Here is a 27577-nt window from a genome sequence, read left to right on the forward strand (position 1 = left end):
GAATGTTTTGCTGGTTTATTGCAATTTGGACGCAACAGTTGTGCAGAAAGTCTTGGACCAAATGTTGAAGGAAAAAAAGCAAAAAAGGTTTCATTAAGTGCATTTAAGACTCTTTAAAAAAAAAAAAAAAAGAAATTGGATGCAATTAAAGGCATCCTCTAGGTGGCCCAGACGTTGGTTCTTGATTATCCCAAAAGAAAAGGGACACTTTACCCCTGCAAAATGGAGGAAGGGCCACATGGAAGAATTGAGAATTTTCAGTCCTGACATTTCCAAGTGTGTTTGATTAGCATGAAAGTCACAATCAATTGTTTTCATGGCTTGTTCGCATCATTGTCCGCACCCTCACAAGGGACAGATCTTGATGCTATCCGCGCTTGAAGTGAACTGACCGAGGGCGAAGTCTAGACCCACCCCGACTCCACTCCCGACCCCGAAGGCGGCGTAAAGCGGCTGGGTGAAGTTAGCACGGAAGGTGTGAAGGTGCGTCATGTTGTCCGCCACGCTGTAGAACGCCAGCGTTCCCACGGACAGGTCCAGGTAGACGCCCAGACGTGGGGAGTAGGTGACAGGGATGTCCTTTTTTTCATTGTCGTGCATGGCCAAGCAGCAGGTGTCGGACAGCTCCAGGGTCCAGGACTGGGCGTTGTACCCGAGCCCTGACTTGGCGTCTGAGCCTTTCCTGTTCAGCGCCCCGTAGACTACGCCCAAGGAGGAGCCCCGGCCTCGCCACTCCACCTCCCAGTAGCAGCGCTGGGCGTACAGCGGGCTCTGACACATCACCTGGGTCCACCCGTCGAAACGCTGGGGGGTGTCGGGGTAAGGCTGTGCCGCCCCCTGCAGGGTAGCTTTAGTGTCACCCTCAGAGAGAACCAGTCGCCTGTGGGCTGTGTTGGGGTCAAGGGTCAGGCTCACAGAATCTAAGAGAAATTCAAAAGTCAATTTTATCTTAACGTTTAAAAAGAATGGAAAATATTCATTAAAAGCTGAAACTCACACTGCAGGAACTCATCTCTGGTCCTCGGTTCTGGTGCCTGGATGCTGTCGATGTTTATTTCTCTCACTGGAAAATCATACAACATGTCAACGTATGAGCATGTGTGTGTGTTAATGGGACATGTAGCTGTGGTGCAAAGCTCTTTTAGTGGTCAACATGTGACTAGAAAAGTGCTATATAAGTACAGTTCATTACTTCTCTCAATATGGATATAAATTGATCTACATTGACTCACATGCAGGAAAAACAGGAGCATGATTCATGCTTTCCGGTGTGGGCGTGTCCAAGAACAGACCTGGGTTAACTAAACAATGAGAATTTATAATTAGACAAATTACAGTGATGGTGCTGTTTGTTCGAGCTCTTTTCTACAACATACATAAAGAGTTCTCCCCACCTCCTGCTCCCTGTTAAGGGGACTTCATTTAACAAAAACCATATTTTTGAAACCCCCTCCAATGTTGCTTCATGGCCACAAAGAGACTAGTTTAGGTGTATCTAAAGTTTTTTTTTTTTTTTTCTTTTTTTATCTTTTGGAAATTTTGTCCACATGGACTGGGAGAACGAAATCCCTACAAACCAGGTCCCAAAATGAAAAATGCCTAATTTATTCTCCCTTTACGTTTAGGGAGATGTACATCTGTTTTAAACAATGTCACTGCCCATGTACTCCAATGCATCCTTTACCTTTGCATATTGTTAGCCAATAGATCCACTAGAGGGCAGTTCTGACGTCAGTTTCAATAGCAATCCAGCAAACATGGCAACGGTGGGGGAGATCATAACAATGTAGATTCTCAGAAAGAAACAAGCGGTGCAGTAGAAGGCAGTCTGTGTGGCCGTTACACACATTGCTTCTTCTCCATGTTTTTGTTGCTAATGTGAGGTTTTCTGCACTACACTGCCCCCACAGTTTCCGCTGGTACTTCTCCATTTCCTATGTCTGGGTACACATCCGCAAGCGCTCTGAAAATGGACTGAAATACGCACATAAAGGATGGAGAAGAAGGACAAAATGCTCAGTCTGTATGGATATCCATATCTTACAGAGTCGGGATCCTCAATCCAGGTCATCAAGGGCTGGTGTCCTGCAGGTTTTAGAGGTTTACCTGCTGCAACACACCTGACTCAAATCAATTAGCAGACCAAGTCAGGTGTATTACAGAAGGTAAACTTCTAAAACCTGTAGGACTCCAGCCCTCGAGGACCAAGATTGAGGATCCCTGGTGTAGAGCATTAATGAGGCTTAAATCTGAAAATTCCACTATTTCGTTTCCATGTTTAAAACCCATACACACCTTTCCTGAACCGATGGCGCCATAGCCCCACCTCACCCTTAATCCCCACGCGTAAACCCTGCCAGCTATAATATTTACATTGTTTTATTCGTGCTGCAGAAGCTACTGAACATGTTGTCTTTTACATCAAAATCTGTAAAGAAATAAAATAATAAAATCCACAAGTGTATTTCTGTGGCAGTGTCAGCGCCACTTGCAGGCCTGGCAAATACACTACTATTTCAAACTGACAATGAGAACATAAATTACTAAGAAGTCTTTTTTCCTTTAATTTGGAAACCCAAACTAAAGCAAGTGTCTAATGAAAAATCTTGTTTTTTAAGTGTCATTCTGTTCTTCCCAATACAGCTGAGACAGAAGAGCATCCATCTTACCCTCTGTTGGTGTTTCAGACACAGCAGCCATCCCCCCTAGTGAATGTACAAAAAAAAAAGATAATTTGTTTAAAGTACAACCACAGAAAAAGTGCCCTGATCTCACCAGCTTTATTTAATTTGTTCATATTCTCTAATTTTGTATTTTCAGGGATGCAACACATTAATGAGAGAAAAAAGTTTGGGACTAGTTGAACTAAGTTCCAGGGCCGGACTGGGACACAAAAGACAGGCCCGGAGTCAAGGCCTGACTTTGTGACAAGCCATCCATCCCAACTGATATACTGCATGCGTGTCCTCACCTGTTCAAGTGTACGTACACACACGTACTAACTAAGTAATCACCAAAGTTCTTTATTTGAGACCAACATTCAAATAAAACTACAAACCCCTAGTCCAGTGTTTTTCTCTTCTCTACCCTCTTCAAAAGGTTCAGTGCATCATTTTGTAAGCTAGATGCCAGTTTACTGCAGCACCACAAGAAGTGGTCAACAGCAACCTTCACCTGATGTGGTTCATAACATTTGAAAATGAAAAAGTCAACTCAGCTTAGATAAGACACTGTCCAAGTTTAAGAGGGGTTCCCAAACTTTATCATGCAGCAACCCACCTGTGGGCCAGTCCAGACCTGCTTAGTTCTACTAATAAGATGAAAAATCAATAAACTTTCAGACAGTTTATGTTACTGTTGTCAATTTCTTTCTATTTGATCTGACTTTTTCTGGTAGATTATTCTCCATCCTCTCTGTGTGCCCAGTAAGGAAAGCACCCAGTCGACTTGTCATCCAAACTGACAACATAATAGTTGGTTTCTGTCGTTTCAGAGGAGAGTATGTGAGAAAAGACCTTACACGGATTTCCTCCTGCAGGTTGTGCGTTATTAGCCGGGGAGGCCTGGCTGGTGCCGCGACGATGGGAGCGGAACAGGCTGCTGATAGAGGCCATACGACTGAAAGCTGTTCACAAGAGGAGAAAAGATTCAGAAAAGAGACATGCGGAAAAGAGATTTTCTTATTCTGCCACTTGGTAGCAGCAAATGGCAACAGTCTGAGAACTTACGTCCAGTTGATGCAGACGTAGCAGCAGGAGCAGGAGTTGGGGTGGCTGGGGCTGGGGCTGGGGTTACAGGTGGAGTCGTGGCTGCATTAGAGGCAGGTTGACTTTGACTGGACCTGCTCCACAGGGACGGAGATTCTCTACGGCTCGGAGTGGGGCTGGGTCTGGAGTTGGTCTCCCTTGCTGCTTTGAAGAAATGCAAGATGTGAAATCAGGACTAAAAATGCATTAATGCATTGGTTTAGATATAAAACATTGAGGCCAGATTGACATATACATGGTGACTCTTGCATTGCCAAACTGTGTGGAAAGTTGAGAACATTTTATGTGGTAGCAGAAGCAACATCAAATGACTAATCATGTGTCTAATCTTATGAAAGCAGAGTGCAGCTATGTAAAAAACAACAACAACAAAAATAAATAAATAAATAAAATAAAGTAAATAAATAAATAAACAAAACAAAAAGAACTTCAAATATTAACTTGACTCATTATAATTTATATTGTTTACTTCATGCAATGTTAACATTTCTGTCTTTTTCTTGAGATAATGTTTAATTTTAAAACCACAATCAAATAAATGGGACTTTGTTAGAGTTCAGAAAAGGGATCACCAGGATCACGTGAAATATAGCTTCGTTGATATTCAGATGACAGGATAAGTGACTCCTGATCTCCAGAAAATAGCATCAAAATAAATTTCTGTACATCACATGACTGACTGTTGCTGCAGTTCTGCGCATCTGGCCTTCACATGCAGAGTTTTAAAGCATATCTGTGCAAAACACTAAGCTATTCTGTTATCAAACCTCAGGGTGTTAAGCAGTTTCTTCTTGAATGGGAACTCTAAAATCGCTCAAGTAATTGTAAATTCTCTGAAATGTATTAAACAACTTTGTAGTGATCCTTCTACTCCCACAGGGTCAGTATTGAGAACACAGAGCTAGCAGGGCTAGCAGAGCTAGCAGAGCTAGCAGGGCTAGCGGCTAGCAGGGCTAGCAGAGCTAATGCTTGTGTTTTAGTAATGAGACAGATCTGTCTGCCTTGCTAACAAAATATACAAACATATGCTAACATGAACAGCTAGAAATTTTGCTTTGTACACTGCATAGAACCAAAACGTAAGCAAAGTATATGCTACATGCTAAATGTAAGTCCTAGCTAGAAAATCCCTGTACTCTCTATTTATCATTAATGAAAACCTTTCCAAATTTCCTAGATTTCTTTGTTTTTTTAAACAAAGACTTCCTTTAAAAGTTTTACTTTTCTGTCTAAACTGGGTTAAAGCCACAGGACTTATTGTTGAACTTTCTCTTCATAATAAGTAAACTAGCTTTGTGTGCACATTAGCCTATTAGCAAGCTAAGCTAACGTGTGTCAGTGAAGTGTCCCTTTAAAGGCAGATAAACAGTATGGTTTAGGACATTTTTAATTCTGCTCATAGCATCCTGGTCAAAATATTTATTTTATTCTGTTTGTTTATTTAATTAAGACAGTACAGGTTAATGAACGCATGTTATAAATATGAAAGATAGCAAAGAATGTGAGTTTCTATTTGTAGTCTTATAGCTGGTTAGATTACAATAAAAACAAGACTATACAAGATGTATTTATATATGCGCATAAAGAGAAATTCTACTGCTTTTATTTGGAAACTTTAACCACATTAGATCAGACCCTTTTAAAAAACTATAATGTTTGAACTCTTCAAATATGACTAGAATTATTCTTCACATCATATCAATTAATTAAATCTAATTTTCTGATTTGTGAAACATTTATACCATTTCTGAAAATACAAAAGTATGCGGATTTTGTGGATTTTTGGTTTCTATACTACATTAGCCAAGCTCCTGTTTAAAAACTACAAAACATAAACTCCTCAAATAAGGACATAAACATTATACAGAGAATGTAGATCCATTTTTTTAAACCTTTAGTACATTTGTGAAAATGCAAATAGGGCTCAGTTTCTAGCTTCTTTAGTCTGGTCTTATGTGGTTTAAATGCCCCCCTCCCCCCACAAAAAGAAAAAAAAGCATTATTTCATGTTCACAGATAGAATAAAGGTTTCACAATTCAAAAAGTGTGTTTTAATTAATCTACATGCTATGTTGAATATTTCTGTCTAGATTTGAAGAGGCTAAGTCTTGTAGTTTTGTTGAGCAAGACCTGGTTTAAAGTAATGAAGTTCCCCAATAAACAGGGGAATCGCCCGTTATGAAAAAACAAAACTACATCATGAAATCTTGGCTTACCGGCCTCTCTGTCTTCCCTTCTCCGTCTGTTTCCTGGTCTGAGTGAGCTTGTGTTTCCTCTGTCTGTAACAAGGAAGATGCACTAGTTTAAAACCTGGCATTTATCCCTGCAGGCAGCAGACGCAATTCCTTGTAACTGGAAATGTCAAATCTCACCTCGTGGTGAGTCTCTGCCCCTCACATCATGACTTCTGAGACCTATACCTAAACAACAACAACAAAAACAAACAAAAAACATCAAATTGCTTACCAAAATTCAGATTATATTGTTATGGGAAATAAATCCCACATGCAGTCTGAATTTAAGAAAAAAAAGGTACCTTGTCTATCTGTACTCCGCACACCGACTGAGATACTGGGTGTAGAAGCTGTGGAAGATAAAGGACATCATGCATGTGTGACACATTTTCTGTAGCAGATGAAAATAAGTATTTATCTTATGTACAGTAAAACAAAGGCAAACAGAAGTACTGATCAGACCTGGCAAACGGCTGTTTGGGTTGCGGGAACCCAGACCAGAAAACACTAGAAATAAAGAGAAATATTTTATTCATGATCATTGAAAGTATCGTTCTCAATACATTTGTAGTTCAGCAGAAAACTTACATTTAAAAATGCCTCCTTTCTGTCCTCCGCTCCGGTTGGCTAGAGAAGATGAGAAGTGACTATTAACTGAAAGTCTTAAACATAACAATGAGTTTAGTTATGATAATGGGAAAAAAGAGAAATAAAACCCATATTAGGAACTTACAGGCTCCCAAAGTGAACAGTATGGTGTCATTAACTGGAGAAGAATACAAGAAAATAAACAAAAAGATCACTTTATGACGGGAAAATATGAAGAAGAAAGGACTCTTGTGGGAGACCTTGTTTGGTGATTTTGCTGAGCTCCTGGTTGCAGAGATCCTCCACACGGTCCCTGAGAGCCACGATGGTGTCATGAACAGGCTCAAAAGATGCATCGGGGTTGACATGTACAGCCGGCAGGTCTCCGGTCTCCAGAGGAGCGCACATGGACTCGCATGTCTGAGAGGTATATATGGTGGTTAACGTCAGCAACCACATCCACCTGTTTTCTTCTTCATCCAAACTTACCTGCAGGTAGTAGATGTGGTCTTCACAGCTAGCCAGTTCCTTCATCTCAGTGTCCCTCCTCTTTCGCTCCTTGATCTCAGCCTCCAGGTTATCTGCAACCTCCTGGGCCTGGCCCATCTTCTCCAGGCTGGCCTGATCCAGCACCTCCTCCAGCAGCTCCTGCAGACGCTCCACCGAGCGCACCAGCTCCCCCAGAACATTTTCCCCATCGTTATGCACCCTGTCTGAAGAATGCTGCGCAAAAAATGGACCAAAAGAAGATCTGGTCTCATTCTGTGCTTGTAAGAAATGTTGTTTTTCATCTTGGATTTGGCAGAATTGCTGCTGATGACCAACCTTCACTGTCTCCATCATCTTCTTCAGGTCTTTTAGCTCCTGCTCTCGGTCTTTCAGCCTCTGTTGATTCTCTGTCTGAATTTCTGACAGCACTTTCTGCAGAAGGACAGGAAACAAAAGGTGAGCAGGAGGAAGCAGCTGCACACAGTGAAGGCAACATGACAGGGAGGAGCTGTATGAATGAACAGGAATGTAGTTAGGAATGTCTTCAGCCTGGATTCAGGCACACAAAAGGAGCACGGACGCCACCTTTAACAGAAAATTAGATAAGACAATGGATGCATATGCTGCACTGAAGGGTTTTGCTTCTACATTATACATCAAGTGGGTCAAACTCATTTTAGTTCAGGGGCCAGGTACACAATAGATCTCAACTGGGTCAGAACAAACAATAACACCATATTTACCTGTAAATATTAAAACTTCACCTTTTCCCCTTCATTTTAGTGCAAAGAAGTACATGATCAAAAGTTTTACAATTATGGAAATATCATTTTTTAAAGCAATTTTTAAAAATTTCTTGAGAAAACTAGTGCAGTATTTACATAAACTGCATGTATATATATATATATATATATATATATATATATATATATATATATATATATAAACAATAGAACATTTAATTCTGAAGCTGAAAGATCCAGTATTTCATATTATGATCAAACTAACTTTTTAATATGTAGAATTTATTTTACATACATGTACATTTCCATGTGTTTAATCCTGACCACCTGTATTAACTCACCTCATAATACAAAAAAATGCTATTTAACATGGACAAATTTAGGAATTACAGCTATTTTTATGATGATAATAGCAGTTAATGTCTCATTTGTTTGGAATAAGTGGTATAAAAATGGATGGATGATCTCATTTTCACATTTACCAAATCATCATCCTAAGGGCCAGACTGGACACTTTGATTGGCCGATTTTGATCCCAGAGTGTATGCTTAACATCATCCATCGTTTTCCTACCTGTCTCTCCAGCCTCTCCACCTTGGTGGACACACACTCGTGCTCTTTATGGTGGCTACTGGTGCACAACCAGCAGACAAACATCTTGCACTGGCGACAGAAGAACTCCTGCAGGTACTTGTGCTGGGTGCAGATCTTCTCAGCCAGATTCCCCGTCGGTGGGATGAGCTCATGCTGCTTCAGGGACTTCTTGGTCTGGTGTGGCTTTAAATGGCCTTCACAGTAGGAGCTCATACACACTAGACAGCTCTTAACAGCTGCTCGCTGCTCACCTTTGCACATATCACACAGCACAGCAGATGAGGCCAACTTGGCCTTGGATCTAGATGAGGAACTGACCCCGCGGGCGCTCCGTATTGATTCCCGCACCTCAGATTTGAGGGCCCCTTTGCGGAGCTGCTCCACAGCTTCAGCCAGCATGGTGTTTCTGGACAGGGAGGGCTTGGGGCAGAAGGTCTGGCGGCACTGGGGACAGCTGTAGATCCCTTTGGGGTCATCCTTGCTCCAGAAGTCCTTGATGCAGGCCATGCAGTAGCTGTGTCCACACGGGATGGTGACTGGATCATTCGGTAGATCTAGACACACGGGGCAGTTGAACTGCTCCTCTGTCCACAGCTTTGCACTCATGGTGTTAAAAACAACAGAAAGAAGATGAGATTTCAAGAGAAGTTAAGCTGTAGAGTGGACTGGAACAATCCAAAGATGAGGAAAGGTGGTGTGCAGTCTGGATTCACAGGAGGAAATGATGCATCTCAGGTGAGACAGGCAGAAAGAAGATGGGTGGGGCCAGAGCCACCAGGCAGGTCTAGCAGGGAAAACAGGTGTTGGTGGGAAAAACTGCTGAATGTCATGAGCAGACCAGTTTTTTTTTTTCTTTTCATCAATACTTTACTGAGGAAGACAAGTAAACAAACCAGCACAGCAACAAAACATACATTACAAGTTCAAGTCAACCTTTTAAAATCATGCTTAATCATTACTTCATTAGGTTACTGCTAAAACATGAAATTTAAATTATTTTCTTTTGATGTAGCCTGAAGGGTTACTTTTACTGTCAGCCTTTAGGTTAAAGTTTAGCAAAAAACAAACAAACAAACAAACAAACAAACAAACAAAAAAAAAAACAACAACAAAAAAGAAGAAGAAATAAACAAAACAAAACAACTGTATCCTCCCTCCAGGCCAGCAGGGGGCATCAAAGTTCAAACACAGCAGCATGTTCCAGCCGTCTAAATGTAGCATTTAATCTAAAGTTTTCCACTAAAGCATAAAGCAGGGATGTCCTCAGTCACCCTCCTCCAGCTCACCTGATCCAAATTAAATTGATCGGCTCGCGTTCGGCCCAGGCCTGTTGATGATTCCTTATCTGAGTCAGGTGTGTTGAAGCAGGAAGCATAATGAAACCTGCAGTTTAGCAGCCTTCCAGAACCATGTTTCCTCCAAAATTTCATATTTATACCATATTTGGAGCAATAAAGTGTCTTGTGGAGGTCTTTAAATGCACCATGGGAGTCTCTGTGTGCCTACAAAGCTTTCAGTTCTGAGCCAAATCAAACACAGACTGACTCTAGATCCAGAATTTGGACTAGATAATTTTAAAATTTGGATTAAATTAGGTAACAATAATGACTTAATGTTTTTTTTTAACTAAATGAGAGCTGTCACTATAGTACATGTTTAAGTCAGTTCTCACTGCACAAGTAGAAACAAGGGAACAGATCCTAATTAATAATCCTTGTTTCTGGATATTTAAATCAGACAAGAGCTGTAAGGGTGGCTGAAGCTGGGTTTATGTTAACTTGTAAAGCTAAATTCCATGCTAAGAAATCCAAGTTTTCCAACGCCAAATCCTTTTACATACACTATCCATAGCTGTTGGAGGACTGGGTCCTTTGAAGTGTGATTTTTGAGCTAAATTTTTATTAGCAGATCTTATTCTTTTGGAAAATTATTACTTTCACATAACTTTTCCCCTCATGGTTCAACTTCATGGAACAAAGGGGTGATAACCATCATTAAAAGTCAGTATTAAAACAAAACTGGTATGAAAGACACATTGTCTTTGTAACTGACTTGTTGGACGATCAAGAAAATATTTTGGACTATTATCAGTTTTATGCTAAATTTAATTTTTATTGTACCCAAGTAGAATTTACTGAGGTTTACAAAGTTACTACCGTACCCCTGCTTAATCTGATACAAGAATTCCAACAAATCTATTACAGAAATATTTTTGCAGAGACATTCCAGTCCATGAGTAGACACTTGCTCTGGTCTTCATCCCCCAGGACAGAGGAAGTAGAGCGAGGGTGGAAAACGTCATAAAGATGACGCCAGGGCCAACATGGTATACAACATCTGGTGTGGATGACATCAAGTCCAGCTTCCAACACTTTTTTTTTACCAGAGTCCACTGAGGGAATTATACTGGAGATGACAAACCTGGAGGGGAAGCGTGTGTTTGGGGACACCTGGAGAGAAATTGACCTGGTAGACCTCCAAACCTACATAGGTCTGTTGAATTTAGCAGGAGTATATCGCTCAAACAATGAGGCTACAAAAAGTCTGTGGGATGCAGAGTCTGGCAGGCCCACGCGCGCGCACACACAAACACACACACGACTTCATGTTGAGTTTGGTCTTTGGTTTTCTATTACTTTTTACATTACATCTTTATTTTGTAATACATTTTCAGTGCCTATTTGTATTTTCACTGCAGTTATTTTATGTGTAATTATATAAATTAATGTTAAACACTCCACTGAGACACTGTTCACAGCTAAAGAATGTTGAATAAAAATTTGGTGGTAAAAATGTCTTTTGTGCCCATTTAAGAGCAGTTAAAACAGACCGGAAACACTAAAGTAAGGGGCGGATGAAAGCGACAGGAAGGTTAAAAAAATAAAAATAAATAAAAAAAATTATACCCCCCCCCCCCCCCACCTCACACACACACACACACACACACATATAAAAACACTATCCAAAACTAGTCACTAGATGGCAGCATTGCATCCCTGTTTTGGAAGGACATTTACTGACAAGTATAATCATTGTTCATTTAATCGAAACCATGCTTATTAAATCGAAATTCTGACATGAAATCATGAAGTCATGTTACGTATCTCAAATGGCCATTTAGCATTTGTCGGACCAAAAGGAGCATTTCAACCCACTTTATTCAAAATATGGGACTAAATAGAAGAAATGTTACTATTAAGAGTGACAAATATTTTATTTTTTTGTATGCTTACCTTTAATTTTGAGGTGAAAAACAATAACTCAGTGGATTTTCCGTGTTTAAAGCGAACACGGAACTACATAGAATTGAATCATATTGTCATGGTGCGTCTTCATCGTGTTGCAAGGCATGTTGAGAAATGTTAAGCTAATTTTGTTGACTGCGTTCAGATGGATAAACAGGTTAAACGTCCAGGGGTCGGAGTTGGGGTCCTGGTAACTGATTCTGTCCACCCTGGCTGTGTTCTTCTGGGGAAACGGAGGAGCGCAATGGGCAGAGGAACTTACCAGCTCCCCGGTGGTCACCTGGAGTTCGGGTAGGTAGGTAGCTAGTTAGCTAGCTAGCCAATTCACCAAGTTGATACTGACTTACGGTCTAAGTTATCCATTTATTAATGTATTTATAAACGCCGAATATCCCCCGAACTGTTCAGGAAACACAAAAATATATTCTGGATTTATATTTCTGCAATTTCATACTAAAAAGTTGTGCTCAAGTAATAATTATCTGTTTTTTTAAGTGGAATTCGGAGGGTGGTAATGATGCGGTAAACAGTCAATCAAAGATAAAGTTAATGTACTACTAGCTAGAGTACGGCCTGCTCTGAGATATTAGGATGAAAAAGACTTGGATGACCCTGATTTCATGTCATTGAAAGGGAAACTTGGGAGGAATGTGCCCATAGAGAAGTAGTGGAGGAAGCTGGAGTGCATTTGGTGAACGTCCGCTTTGCTTCAGTGGTGAACTCCATCAAACTGGAGGAGCAGTACCACTATGTCACTATAATCATGCAAGGAGAACTGGACAGGAGGCAGCCTGGAGAGCCAGAGAACCTGGAGCCAGACAAGAACGAAGGTACAAACAATGAAAACTGCTTTTTTTATTTATTTATTTTTTTTTTTTTGTCATAAAGCATCTTTAGTCCATCAGATATAATATTGACCTCCTCTTTTTCAGGCTGGACGTGGACACGCTGGGATGAGTTCCCTCCAGAGCAGCAGCTTTTCCTGCCGCTCGCTGGTCTGAGACAACAAGGCTTCCAGCCTTTTAGGAGCACAGAAACCTGAATCTCCTTTGTGACATTTGCCTGTTTATCACAAACTGCTATTAGAATAACAACAAATAAAACTTGATTTTGTTAAAAGTTTCTTATTTGTAATGGGTAGTATTGACGATGATGAAGATGTAAGAGTTTCCAGCCATGAAATGAATGCTGCAGTTATGAGTTTTGAGCACGATGAGGCATGTAGTGTGGATAAGACGTTTGCAGAACTTGCAAGCAGAAAACTTTTTCCTTTGCTTGTCTTGTGTTTTGCTCAATTCTAGATGTGATATTGGCTGAAAACTGTCAATCTTAATAAATGAGGAGGATAAGGTGGTTTTTGGTGGATTCAGTTCACCGTTGTGTTAAGGCACCTACATCTCAGCTTGTTTGCTGAGATTATACCAAATTTGGATTTTTAATATGACATGAATATCAACAAAAAGTTGAATGGATTAATTCCACATATCAATCTCTTTGTATTGGTATCGGTATTAGTATGGACAACACTACTATATTTATTTGTTATCAGATCAATACCAAATCTTGCAGTATCACACACCTCTGTTTAAAAAGGATGACAATATAGAGTGTAAAATTTAAGTTAGTTTAATGATAAACACTATTTGTCACTGTTTAGTGATCATTTGGAGCCTAAATTAAAATAAAACTTTGATATACTGCACAGCCTAACGTAAAGGAGATTTTAGATTTATATAACAGAAACAATTCTGCACTTATGTGTTTTATTGATGTTTCAACAGCTTTTGATCATGAAAAGTTTATAACATATAACAGAGAGGTTCCTAAATCTATAGTTTAATTTCATTCTTTTGTACTCTCACCAGTTAATGCACATAAGATGAGGAAACTGTTCTCTCCTTGTATAATAAGACGGGGAAAGTTTATGTCTCCTGTTCTTTTTCATTTGTATATGGATGACTTATCAAAGCGGGTAGATGGTTGTGGGATTGGTTGTATCGCTGGTGGGACCATGATCAAACACCTGATGTATGCAGATTTAGTTATTTTTTTTGTTTCCATCCATCCATCTTTTTCTTGCTGCTTATCTGGGGTCGGGTCGCAGGGGCAGCTGCCTAAGCAGGGAAGCCCAGACTTCCCTCTCCCCGGCCACATTTGCCAGCATGTCTGGGGGGATCCTGAAGTGTTCCCAGGCCAGCCCGGAGATACTGTGGTCACTACCCACAGCTGGGGACCATAGTTGAGGGTAGGAATGTAGATCAACAGGTAAACTGAGAGCTTTGCCTTTTGGCCCAGCTCCTTCTTCACCACGACAGACTGATGCAGAGTCCACATCACTGCAGACGCAGCACCGATCCACCTGTCCATCTCCAGCTTCATCCTTCCCCCACTCCCGAACAAGACCCAGAGATACTTAAATTCCTCTTGGGTAGGACCTCATTCAGTCTCCCTCAGGTTTTCCTCTTGTATGTTAAATTACTGGCAATTGTAAATCTGTGTTTCTTTGAATTTCTTTCCATGTTTTAATAGACTTATGTGTGTCTTTAATAAAGTGTAATGAATCATTGAAAAATACAGTTTTTTTCCCTGATGTATAAAATACTTTTAATTCAATAAACTACAGGCAGGAATGTGATATTTATGCAAATCTAGAAACATAGACACTTAAGCTGTAACCGTTCAAATTAAAAATACATTGTTGTTTATTCCATGGATGCTTTTGCATTCACTCTAAAACCAGATAATCCTTTTTCCTGAATTTGACTTAAATCTAAACACCAGCGGCGTTTAGATCAGGATGAATGAAAGCAAAACATCTTTTCTCCTCACATCAGGTTGGCTCCGGTGATGCCCGCTGCTAACAGCATGGTCCAAAGGGTCATGACCGTGGTTGCTACGGCGGCGTTAAAGGCCTTATCGTGGGCGTAGGTGATGATGTGGAGAGCACCGCTGTAGGCCTCCTCGCAGGTTGGCTGGATCTGATCCTCAGGGAGGAGGAAGCCATGTGTCCCATTATCTCTCAGCTCAAAGGTGTAGGTTAAAGGGATCCCCTGCATCCGAGCCCAGTCTCTGGATGAACCAGAGTTGGGGTCTGGAGAAAGATTTATTTTAAGATGTTTGCACTGAAACAAGAAGATGAGGTCATATCATATCAGCAAATACGTACATAATACATCTGGTGAGGCTCCAACGGTGTAGTGTTTCCCATGGACCTTGTAAATGGCATCAGCTGCTTTCAGTCCCACCTCCATCTGAGACACCAGAACATAGCTTTAGTCAGGTAATCAATGAAATGTGCAAGAAACCTAAAGACTTCTTTTGTGCTCTAATAAGAGAAGCATAATGGTTATAAAACAGATGGCAGAGTAAAATTTGGTTGGGCTTCATCAGTATTCATGGCTCCATCCTACGACTGACATATGGTTAAATGAGCAGAAAATTCAGCTCACTTGAGAAACATGAGAATGTGTGCTCATAATGTATGATGCCATATTTTAGATATCGCACAAACACTGTGGTGGGGGTGTGAGAATAGAGTGAGGAAACACTGCAGTCCAGTTTTAGTCACAGTGTGGTGCTACAAACATCATCTTGAGGACTGAAACAATTTCTTACACACAACCATCTCTAGGGTTTACAGAGAATGGTCTGAAGAAGAGAAAATATCCAGTTAGCAGCAGTTGTCTGGACCAGGATGTCTTGTCAGATGTCAGAGGAGAATGGGCAGACTGGTTGGAGATGATAGAAAAGCAGCAAGAAGTCCAATAAGCACTGGTTCCAACCAAAGTCTGCAGAACATCATCTCTGAACAAACAACACCTCCAATCTTGAAGCAGATGGACTACAGCAGCAGAAGACACACCAGGTGCCTCCTGTCAGCCAAGAACAGGAAACTTAGGCTATAATTCACACACACTCACCAACACTGGACAATAGAAGATGGAGAAACATTGCTGGTCTGATGAGTCTCCATTTCAGCTCCACATTCAGCTGCTAGGCTCAGAATTTGGTGGAAACATCATGAAAACATGGATCCATCCTGCCTTGGATCAACGCTTCAGGCTGCTGCTGGTGTAATGGTGGGAGGATATTCTCTTGTCACATTTTGGGCCCCTTAGTACCAACGTGGCCTGGTTTAACCAGCACAGCCTACCTGAGTATTGTTGCTGACCATGTCCATCCCTTTATGACCACAGTGGAGCATCTTCTGATGCTACTTCCAGCAGGATAATGCACCATGTCACAAAGCTCAGATCATCTCCACCTGCTTTCTAGAACATGACGATGAGTTCACTGGACTCCAACGGCCTCCACAGCCACCAGATCTCAGTCCAGTAGAGCAGCTTTGGGATGTGGTGGAATGGGAGATTCTCATCATGGATGCACTCTTATTTTCTCACCACAGAAATAATTGACCTGATTGACCTTAGCTTTATCCAAATATCACCGGTTTTCTATCAGTCACACCCCAGTATCATTTACTGTATATTCCACAAAAATAGTTGTGCCTCTGTGTTGCTATAAGTCCATCTAAACACAGGCTGGATAGAAGTGGGAACTGGAAAGTTCCATGTAGGAAAACCTTCCATCACATTTAGATTAATAATAACATGTAGTTTATTTTAAGGTTTTTGTAGACAATAGGCTAATATTAAGACTCTGTTATATGTATGATGTTTTATTGTGTCTACACATTTTTTAAATTTTTTCCCTTTTGTTTAACTTACACACTGAAGTAATATCTGTGTAGATAAGTAATATGGAGCCACAAAACAAAAAGAAGAGATTTCCTTCAACAATTATTTGACATAGAAAACGGTACCTGTGGAGTGAAAGGGTCTATAAACTTTTTTCTTGTTGTATGACATGTAAATCAGTGAAGTGTTCCCATAAATAATTATGGAGTCATTTGGTTGAAGTATCCCTGAAGATTGTGCTGGTCCTACTGAAAATAGTTCCATTAAATCATAGATATGTAACTCAGTCCTACAAGGGCCGCAGTCCTGCAGATTTTTCATAGCTCCCTGCTCCAACACACATGACTTATATTAAATGGCTCCAACAACCTATCAAGTTCTGCACAATGACTCATCAATTTAAGTCAGGTGTGTTGGAGCAGGGAAACATGGAAAACCTGCAGGACTTCGGCTCTTGTAGGACCGAGCTGAATAACCCTGCAGTATATCATAGATATTTATCCTAGAAGATGACTAAATGTTTAACTTTTTAAGGGCTTTAAAACAGCAGCTCCTACACTAAAAAGCCATATAACCGCTAATATATATCCTGTATATATCCCACCTAAAGCTTAATTTAAACATTTTATTTGTATTTTTTTTTAAATTTAGCTATTGTATATTGGGGTCTGTACTTTATTTGTTTACCTATTCATTTACTTATTTAATTATGGATACTTGCATATTTATTCACTTTATTATTTACTTACTTATTTACTTTTTAAAACTTTAACTAGGAAACGGTTCATGTGGACTGAAAGCAACTGTTCATAAACAAAGAGGTGATATCACAGCAACTCTGGCCCATGTGCTGTATATATCCCACCAAAAGCTAAACTTTTAACATTTATTTGTATTTTTCTTAAATTTAACTGCTGTATATTGGGGTTTGAGCATTTTGTTTATGTATTTATTCATTAACATATTCACTTGCTTATTTATTTATTAATAAACTTGCCCATTTATTTACTTTTTTGTTTATTTAATGGCTTATTAGTTGACTTTTTTAGTGACAAATTTACCCAATTACCAAACCAATCAATGTTTTTCAGCTCCAAACATTTTTTTCAGCAAAATAATGATCTCTGTTTTTATCCTGGTTACAAACTTTTACACAACTGCACATCAACATTAATAATGATAAGAACATAAATCATGTTACACATCAGTTACTATATCAGATGTTCTGACCCAATAAAGATCAATACTTTCGTCAAAAATCTGTCAGGCCCAACTGTTGTTGCAACAATTTTAGAGCTTCTAAACTAATCCTGCTCCAGGTTTGTTCAATATTGCTCTGTAACTGAAAGCCATACAAACATCATCCTACTTTACAGAGCAATTCTCTCTGGAGATTACCTGCATCAGCGTCTCCTCAAACAACAGACGGGCCTTCATTCTGTGCTATCAGTGTTTTGCAGCTTCCTCCAGTTCTGCCTCACCAGCTGAAGGCCGACTGCTCTTGAATGTCAAGTGTGTTGCTGACATCTGTCACGCTAAGATATATGTGGTTCACACACGCTGTGTAAATTCCTTGTGCATTTAACTCATTCAGCTACTGTACTGTAAATATCTAAAATAAATCGGCATAAATTCAGCTTCTAATGAAATGTGCCGAGAATTATGTAGGACCATGTAAAGCATGCAACACTGTGTTTGCATATGTAAATACCAGCTCTTTGTAGTTGGAGGCGGTGAAATTGGGGTGTCCGTAGGGAACCAGGAGCAGCTGGCCGTAGGAGTGGATGGTGAGGAAACACAGGAAGTCGTCCTTTCTGCTTCCTACGAAGTAAGTTACAGCTTGGGCCTCAGGCTCAGATATGGGCCTTGTCCCACAGTAGATGTTTGAGCTGCAGTTAGATGAAACTCCAATAGCTGCAAATGTGGCAAAAAACCCAGAAGAATTAGTCTTGTAGATATGGAAGCCCATTCTCTCCTCTTGTATATCATTAATACAAAGTTTCTCATATAATTAAAATTTTTAATTATGAGGTAAAAAGTCATTATTATGGAATTAATAGTTATTTTTAGATTAAAAAAATTATCTTTTTATCTTGTAATTATGACTTTTTATTTCATGACAATGACTTTTTATCTTGTATTTATGCTGAAAATGTGAGCAAAAAGCCCAGAGGAATTAGACACGTTTCTATGGAAGCACATTCTCACCACTTGTAAATGAGAAATATTAACAAAATATCTCAAACTTATGAGATATGAAGTCATAATAATAAGATTTAAAGTTTTCATTATGAGAAAATTGAATATAACATAAATGATTTTTATGTTATAATAATACCTTTGGTGGTAATGGGCTTCTATGTGTAAAGATGAGCAAATTCAGGTTATGTAGGAAATTAAAGTAAGAAAAGAAAATACAACAACACTTACTGCCCCAGTTGGCATCAAAGTTGCGGTTGAGATCAGTGCCGTAACAGTCGCCTGAAGGTCCCGGTGACCTGTTCTTCCTCCACAGTCGAGTCTGAGCAGGTCAGAGTGCTGAGTGAGTTGTAGCTAAATTAAGGAATTTATTAAATGGCCACTTGGCATTTCCGTAAACATGAATCCTTACCCACTCATCTCACATGACATGATTTCATACTTTAAGCATTTGGAGCAGCAAATATAATTTTCTGAAATGATTGAACTGCAGCTAATTTCCCCTAAATAATCAAGAATCCTGCCGTATCCCGTCCACCTGCGCTTTAAGAGCTTTATAGGTAAAATAAATATCTATCAAAGAAAAGCACTGACTGTGCTGTCCTTCCAGGAGAAGATGTAGCCATCGATGTTGAGCACTGGCGTGACGTAGAAATCCACATTCTTCATCATCTTTTCCATTTTCGGATCAGATCTGTATGTTTGCAGAATCTGGTTTAAAAGAACCAAGAACAACATTGTTGGAAGATCAACATCAGAAGATATGTTGGATATAGATGTTTACCAAATGCTACCTAAATACAGGAGAACTTTTTTTTTATGCTTTCCTTTTTTTCATGGGTGCCAAATATATGGCCTGGGGGCCAAAACTGGGGTCAGCAAGCGAGTCCAGTCTGGCATGGCAGGGGATTTTGGGAAAAGTGACAATGACAAAAAAGATTTGGTAACATTCAAAATAATGTTTTAATTTTATTTAATTTCTCTGTGAACGTTGACCTGAACAAAATGTATTTGCAAATAAACTTAAACGTGAACTCGTTCAGATTATTACGGCTCCCTGCCAACATTTCTCCCACGCAGGGTTTGAATTACGGGGGAGCTAAGGGGAGCTCGGCTCCCCTAAAGACATTCAGCTGATTCTTTGTGGGGGAGTCCTAAAAATAGTTCACTTTCAGGTTGCATTTCATTTTTCAAAAATGTTCCTGATGTGTCTTGAAAAGAAGAGCATTAACTTGTAAGCTTTGTGTTTTATTTATTTATTTAATTTAAATAATTAAATCCTCTAAATGTGATCCGTTCTGTTTCCTTCAGCACAGTGGACAGCAGCGTTGTTTGTAGTGTGCTGTGAGCATCCATACAAAAAACACTATATGCTGTCTTTTGTGGTTGTCAAAAGAACTTTCCGTCCCTGTTTCTGATTAAACAAGCTGCATACGGTAGCAGCAGAGTTTTTTTTTTTTTTTTGTAGTAATCATATTCACCATTCACCATTTTCACCGCTCTACATGCACTAATATAAATGCGCGTGCACATGATGTGCAAAGATTGTATATCAGGGGTGTCAAACTCCGGTACTCGAGGGCTGGTATCCTGTAGGGTTTCATTGTTTCCCCGATCTAACACACCTAAATAAAATCAAATGGATCCAACAGCTTCTTGTCAACTTCTTCACAATAACCCGTTAATTTCAGTCAGGTGTGTTAGATCATGGAAACAATGAAAACCTGCAGGATACTGGCCCTCGAGGACCGGAGTTTGACACCCCTGCTGTATATAAATGATGGATGGAGCCTCCGTGACGTCAGCCGTAGATTTCTGAGCTGAAGTGAAGCTCATTGGGTGGTTCCCACCATTGCCATCTTGGCAGCGTCGGACGTGTTGTCGTTCGCGGAAAATCCAAAAATGGGCAAGGAGGCGGAGCTGAGAGGGGGACTGTTAAGGTGGGGGTGGATGATTGACACCCATCAAACTCCGAGCTGCCCGAGCAGACTTAGGCAGCTGCCCCCCGCGACCCGGATGGATGGATGGATGGATGGATGGATGGAATTTAAAGTCTAGTGTAATTGATTTCACTGCAAAACACAACACTAACTTCTTTTCTTTTACATGTCCAATTTTTCATTCTCACTTGTGAACCAGTTCCATGTTGAAATGGTGAACTCTGAACACGAACGATTAATTTTAATCTGCAAAAACTGAACTTTAAACTAGTTCATGAGAAGCATGAACTTGCACAACACTGCTGGTCCAACCCACCCGAGATCAAATTATGCTATATTTACCCTCTGAACTAAAATGAGTTTGACACACCTGCTTTTATTGGCTGCAGGCTTACCTGTCTTACGAAGTACTGACAGAAGGCTGGAGCGATCCATTCCCTGGCATGAATACCACAGTCCATCCAGATCGCTTTCTTTTTGTACTCAGTATTTAAACCAATCTGGAAAACAAGTCCAAACAGACTCAAATATAAACAGACGCCAGTAGCCTTCATTTATACCCTTTGTTTTGAAATGTGGATCACCTTCAGCAAGCTAATGGTCCTCTTTTCATAAGTCTGTCCATAGTCCACGATGGTGACCAGATCAGGGTAATCCTTCACCATCTGAGCCATCCATGTACTGATCTGTATGGTGGAGCATTGTCATACTGTATATTAGCATGTGTGTTTGTGTGCATTAATCTATCAAAGCAGTGACTGAAACGATCAGCTTCTCTCACCTCCTCCATGGGATGGTACTTGTAGTAGTCATAGTCCACTCTGTTGAACACAAAACACAACACACTAAAATAGCAGGACTATTTTTGTCACCAAAATCCAAAAAACATAAGCAGGTACTTTATACTTCAAGTAAAAACTATATAAAAACATAAATTTATTTGAGTTCTTACATAAATCTGTGATGCACTTGAATTTAGTTGGAAATCTTCACTTAAAAATGACTGTAAATCATTCAAGTGAGAATATTAATATATATATATATATATATATATATATATATATATATATATATATATTATATTAATAATGAAGTGGTCCATAGTGTTCCAAATACTGCATATTTTTGTTAATAATCAGTGCAAATTATGTTAAATAGGATTTATTAATCAACAAAAATTACACACACACACACACACACACACACACACACACACACACACACACACACACACACACACACACACACACATATATATATATACAGGTTCTCAATAAGGTTGAGCTCAGGGGATATAAACTGAATGAATTTAGCAGAGGCCACCTTAAATAGTCCTACTATCTCCCTCCCTATTATTCCAGCCCAAAACATCAGTCCATCACCACCTTGCTGATGTGGATGCAGTGTTGGACTGCAGTGACCATCCACCACCCATCTAGACCTCCATCCATCCGGAACAATTAAACTGGTTGAAAATGAGGCCATATCCACACAGAGACAAAATTTAGTTTTTTAAGAAAAGTTTCTGGTACAGATGAAAGTTTTCTCTACACAATTCCAGGAAGAACGCCATAGTATCAACAGTGGGCCTGTAAGTGACGCTGCAACTCTGCCACAAAAATACACCACAAACAGAGAGGAAGACATGGAGCATGCTCAGATGCAAACCACCAGTAATAAAGAAGCAGAAGAACAAGAAGAGGGAGGTCTGCGCTTCTGCTTTCACAGAGGCACGGTCCTGCTTCTGGCTTCATTGTCAAGACTCAGAACCTTGGTGCTTTCAGGCAAACCGGCCTGCATTCACCCCAGTTTAACCAGAACCAAAGTGGGAGGACTTTACTTCACAGATGCAAACATCAACATCTTTCAGATTTGGTCCAGAAAGTTCCATTATAACCTATGGTTTTCCAAATTCATCAATATATTCGATTCCAGGCTTTCCCTGACTACATGTCAAAGTGTTGTTTGGCAAGATACTTAAACCCACATTGCCTACTGGTGTGCCTAAAGAGGTGTGTGTGTGAATGTGATATGTAGTGTAAAGCACTTCAAGCTGACTGGAAAAGTGCTATATAAGTACAAGTACCATTTACCATGAATTATGAATTATTCTAGTTATGATCAGAAGCACATATGTTGATGCCACAGATTGCTTGTATGTGTAACGGTCATTTTGTGTGTCTATGTTCATTCAGCAGAAAAGCACAATAATGTGACTCATCCCACCATTAAATATGACTCAGGAGGGCTATAAATCTTTATAAAACAAACATAATTCAATCAAAATACTTGCAATTAATTTTACATGCAAAGAGCATCGAAAGTTATGACAAATTAACTTTTGAAAATGGGTCAAACTGACCCAAAGACAACAGAAGGATTATTAATCACCTTGTTCTTTAAATTTAGGCTCAAAGAAATTTAATGTTAAAGAAACAACTTATCGGGATCAAACTCACCTCTCTACTGTTGCTGCTGCTGCTGAGAGCAGCAACACAAAGTTTATACCCATGAAGTTCAGCATCGTTGCTTCGGAAAATCTTCTAACCGTCAGCTTCACCGGCCTCAGTATACACACACTCAAGTCCTACACCATTTACTGAGCTACATAGACCTGACAGGACGCGTGTTGGTACATTCTGAGTTAATGTTTCATCTGCTGATTAGGTTACACCTTTTAGACTAAAACATACTTGCAGCTTGTTTTCTATTTAATACTCGTTATCAGTTTTTCTTCCTTTAATGTACTAAATCAACTCAGAAGGCTGATTAATTGGTATAAACAGCCATAAAAATCAGTTTCAAATGCTGTGTAAGTGTCTTTTGTAACAGTGTTATCTGTCTTATCTTCACTAACTTTCCAATATGACCTTTAGAGTTTCAGCAGCAGTTTATTGTATTGTAACGTCAGCTTTCTGTACAGTCAACAGCCGAGGGAAACTTCTCTTTCTGCTTTCTAGAAATTCCCTTTAGCAAACTTTAACTCAGGGTTGCACATGAAGATTTATTTGAATTTGAGTGTAACGTTATTAATAAAAAGTAACTGATTTCATGCTTATTTGTTTTTAGTGTTTGTGTTTTATCATGTTTTTCTATTATTACACTCCAGCCTCATGCATTTTATACAGTATTTACTGTGACTAAAGACGTAACCTGTTATTGTTTGCGCCTTGTTGTTAGTGTGTATTGGTGATGGGAAGTTTGGCTCTTTTAAAAGATTTGGCTCTTTTGACTTGAGTCTTTTGGAAGATTCGGCTCCTCTGGTTCCCAAATGCTTTTCATTTAGTTTCAGTCAGAGCTTCTATTTTCCTGACACACTTATAGTTTAAATCTGGCTTCCAGCTCTCTCTCTCTCTGTCAGGTATACAACTATAATGGAAAACTTCCAGAAACCACTGTCTGTGAACACATTTCATCCTGAAATCCACAAATGCAGGTTAAAGCTCCATCATGCAAAGAAGAAGCCAGATGTGAACAGGATCCAGACCCACCGTCATCTTCTCTGGACCAAAGATTTCAGCAAAACAAAGCTGAACCACCTCCTGCATCTATCACAACAGCAAGGCTTCACAGGAGAAGGGTGCTGAACTGACCCGCCTGCAGTCCAGACCTTTCACTAATACAAAACATCTGGAGCATCATGGAAGCAGAAATCCAGCAACCAAGGTCCAGGACTGTAGAGCAGCTAGAATCCTGCTTCAGACCAGAATGGAACAACATTCCTCTCCTAAAACTTCAGCAACTGGTCTCCTCACTTCCCAGATGTTTCCAGATAGTTGTTAGAAGAAGAGATGCTACACCATGCTGAACACCACCCTGAATCTACTTTTTACACCGTGCTGAACATCACCCTGGAACTACTTTTTACACCACGCTGAACATCACCCTGGAACTACTTTTTACACCATGCTGAACATCACCCTGGATCTACTTTTTACACCATGCTGAACATCACCCTGGATCTACTTTTTACACCACGCTGAACATCACCCTGGAACTACTTTTTACACCATGTTGAACATCACCCTGGAACTACTTTTTATACCATGCTGAACATCACCCTGGATCTACTTTTTACACCATGTTGAACATCACCCTGGAACTACTTTTTACACCGTGCTAAACATCACCCTGGAACTACTTTTTACACCATGCTGAACATCACCCTGGATCTACTTTTTACACCACGCTGAACATCACCCTGGAACTACTTTTTACACCATGTTGAACATCACCCTGGAACTACTTTTTATACCATGCTGAACATCACCCTGGATCTACTTTTTACACCATGTTGAACATCACCCTGGAACTACTTTTTACACCGTGCTAAACATCACCCTGGAACTACTTTTTACACCACGCTGAACATCACCCTGGAACTACTTTTTACACCATGCTGAACATCACCCTGGAACTACTTTTTACACCGTGCTGAACATCACCCTGGAACTACTTTTTACACCATGCTGAACATCACCCTGGATCTACTTTTTACCCCATGCTGAACATCACCCTGGATCTACTTTTTACACCATGTTGAACATCACCCTGGAACTACTTTTTACACCACGCTGAACATCACCCTGGAACTACTTTTTACACCACGCTGAACATCACCCTGGAACTACTTTTTACACCACGCTGAACATCACCCTGGAACTACTTTTTGCACCGTGCTGAACATCACCCTGGAACTACTTTTTCCACCGTGCTGAACATCACCCTGGAACTACTTTTTCCACCATGCTGAACATCACCCTGGAACTACTTTTTACACCATGCTGAACATCACTCTGGAACTACTTTTTACACCATGCTGAACATCACCCTGGAACTACTTTTTACACCATGCTGAACATCACTCTGGAACTACTTTTTACACCATGCTGAACATCACCCTGGAACTACTTTTTACACCATGCTGAACATCACTCTGGAACTACTTTTTACACCATGCTGAACATCACCCTGGAACTACTTTTTACACCATGCTGAACATCACCCTGGAACAACTTTTTCCAGATGTGTTGCTGCATCAGATTCACTATCAGCTTATATTTTCCATCACATGGTAAAATGTCAGTTTCATCATGCTGTTTTTCTTCTACTGGGAAAAAAATGGGTTTGTAAATCATTATGTTGTTTTTATTTACGATGTTTTGTAGTGATGGTTTAAAAGTAAGAAGATTAAACGTGTCTGTGTAGATTATCAGTTGCTGAGGTCATGGAAACAATAATAAGGTTAGACTAGTGAGAAGGAACAAAAGTCCACCTGTTTATGAGCCATAAATGTAGATGATGCACAGGCTGAAGGGATGTCTTCAGAAAATCAGTGATGGGATTTGATTTGAGTCGAAAACTTCTGCCTCATTGGCTGCCTTGTTTGGTCGACCACATCTTTGACATCACAACCCTCTCGAACAGGAAGCTTACAGATGTGCAATCAAGAGAATTCAGTAAAACATATTAGCATATTTATATCTTCTGGAACAAGCAGCAGGTAGCAATCAGTGAGCACCTTGTGTAATCTCAGCCTATCGCTCAGTTTCAGCTGCTCTGATACAAAATGTTCTTTGGCATTTAAAAAGCATTTGAATCGAGCTCTTTTATGGGACCGCAGGCGTAAACATTTCATTCATGTCTGAAAAGAAGCTGGTAAACAATTGTTGAGCCCAGGTGGAGTGTGTGATATTATACTCAATCTAACTGAGGTTTTCCATTCTTAAAATAATGTGCCTGGAGAGCAGTGCAGAGTTATTGCTCAATTACTCCAGTTTTGCATCTCACAGAGATCATTTGTTTTGATATTTTTCTTCTTTTTTTCTTTACTTTAAACCAAGACTGCACTGTTATTATGAACAATCTGTATCTTCTTTCTACTCTAGGGAAGTCTTATTTCATCCTTAGACTCCAGATGTAGGATCTAACCAGCAGAGGTCAGAGCAATGCTTAGTGTGGAGCAAACAGTGAAGGACAATTAGAGACACATAATGGACATTTAAAAAGGACGATTACAACAGGATCCATCACTGTAGAAAGTTTTACATAGTTATATATTTAAGCAGTGTTTTATTAGAGCTTAATAGAGTTTTAATAAGTAATACTTCCTCACTTTCAAATAGTGAGGTGAATATATGAAATATTTATTCCTGTGTGGCAAAAGTTTTGGCTCTTAAAAGTTCTGAAAACTAAATTTCTTTTTTTTTTCTTTTTTTTTTTCAGCTCATCATTAATTCTTTGCACATCATCTGCTGCAGGAAGAACATACTTCATTAAAAAAAGTGAACCACAGTGTTCTGGCTGAGTGTAGAATGCTTTGCACTAATCTGAAGGTCTTTCATGTTTATCTGGACATTTGCAGCTTTTTTTATTTGTTTTCCATCCATTCTTTGGACCTGTTTATGTATATATATATATATATATATATATATATATGTATATATATGTATATACAGACAGACAGACAGACAGATAAATAGATAGATAGATAGATAGATAGATAGATAGATAGATAGATAGATAGATAGATAGATAGATAGGTAGATAGATAGATAGATAGATAGATAGATAGATAGATAGATAGATAGATAGATAGATAGATAGATAGATAGGTAGGTAGGTAGATAGATAGATAGATAGATAGATAGATAGATAGATAGATAGATAGATAGATAGATAGATAGATAGATAGATAGATAGATAAATAGATAGATAGATGTAAAGGTGTTTTAGTCCACTTCATCTCAAAGCATCTAAAAATACCAAAATAACACAGTCTGACAGACATGGAATTTTTTTCTTTTCTTTTACAAAAATAAATAATTAGTAGCTAAAAACTTGGCATATCTCACCTTGTTGTGCAGCATAATGTTGAGGAAACTGGACAAGTGGAGGGCAGAAGAAAAAGGGTCTGGATGAAAAAATGATCTACAGCAGATGAACAGTGGTGGTAAAAAATATGGAAAACAATCCAGCAACAAGCTGGTGCGGGTCTCCATGGAGGGCTGGCTGTCAAAAAGCCATTTTTAACCATTTCATGCATCATTGCCACCAATTTCAGAGCTGTTTTCCAGTAAAT

General features: G+C 39.6%; 3 protein-coding genes across 3 annotated transcripts; 1 reads left to right on the forward strand and 2 right to left on the reverse strand.

The window, feature by feature from the left end:
• Position 1: 1 nt before the first annotated feature.
• trim25l (tripartite motif containing 25, like) lies at positions 2-9309 on the reverse strand. Its single transcript, XM_041978558.1, has 16 exons — positions 8395-9309; positions 7415-7510; positions 7079-7312; positions 6850-7009; positions 6735-6767; positions 6590-6628; positions 6464-6508; positions 6304-6351; positions 6140-6187; positions 5984-6046; positions 3729-3908; positions 3521-3625; positions 2670-2705; positions 1233-1301; positions 998-1063; positions 2-920 (listed from the first exon to the last, which is right to left on the reverse strand). Exons 1-16 carry the CDS (start codon positions 9019-9021, stop codon positions 346-348), a joined length of 2424 nt encoding a protein of 807 aa, XP_041834492.1. The 5' UTR covers positions 9022-9309; the 3' UTR covers positions 2-345.
• A 2190-nt stretch (positions 9310-11499) lies between these two features.
• On the forward strand, positions 11500-12907 carry nudt15 (nudix (nucleoside diphosphate linked moiety X)-type motif 15). The gene is made up of 3 exons (XM_041979036.1): positions 11500-11951; positions 12294-12490; positions 12593-12907. Exons 1-3 carry the CDS (start codon positions 11806-11808, stop codon positions 12700-12702), a joined length of 453 nt encoding a protein of 150 aa, XP_041834970.1. The 5' UTR covers positions 11500-11805; the 3' UTR covers positions 12703-12907.
• A 1498-nt stretch (positions 12908-14405) lies between these two features.
• Positions 14406-23020, reverse strand: cpo (carboxypeptidase O). Its single transcript, XM_041979088.1, has 9 exons — positions 22956-23020; positions 21278-21317; positions 21081-21182; positions 20892-20996; positions 19151-19267; positions 18788-18878; positions 18069-18271; positions 14827-14911; positions 14406-14751 (listed from the first exon to the last, which is right to left on the reverse strand). Exons 1-9 carry the CDS (start codon positions 23018-23020, stop codon positions 14486-14488), a joined length of 1074 nt encoding a protein of 357 aa, XP_041835022.1. The 3' UTR covers positions 14406-14485.
• Positions 23021-27577: the final 4557 nt, after the last annotated feature.

This window comes from Melanotaenia boesemani, chromosome 24 (assembly GCF_017639745.1).
Source record: "Melanotaenia boesemani isolate fMelBoe1 chromosome 24, fMelBoe1.pri, whole genome shotgun sequence".
Lineage (NCBI taxonomy): Eukaryota > Metazoa > Chordata > Actinopteri > Atheriniformes > Melanotaeniidae > Melanotaenia > Melanotaenia boesemani.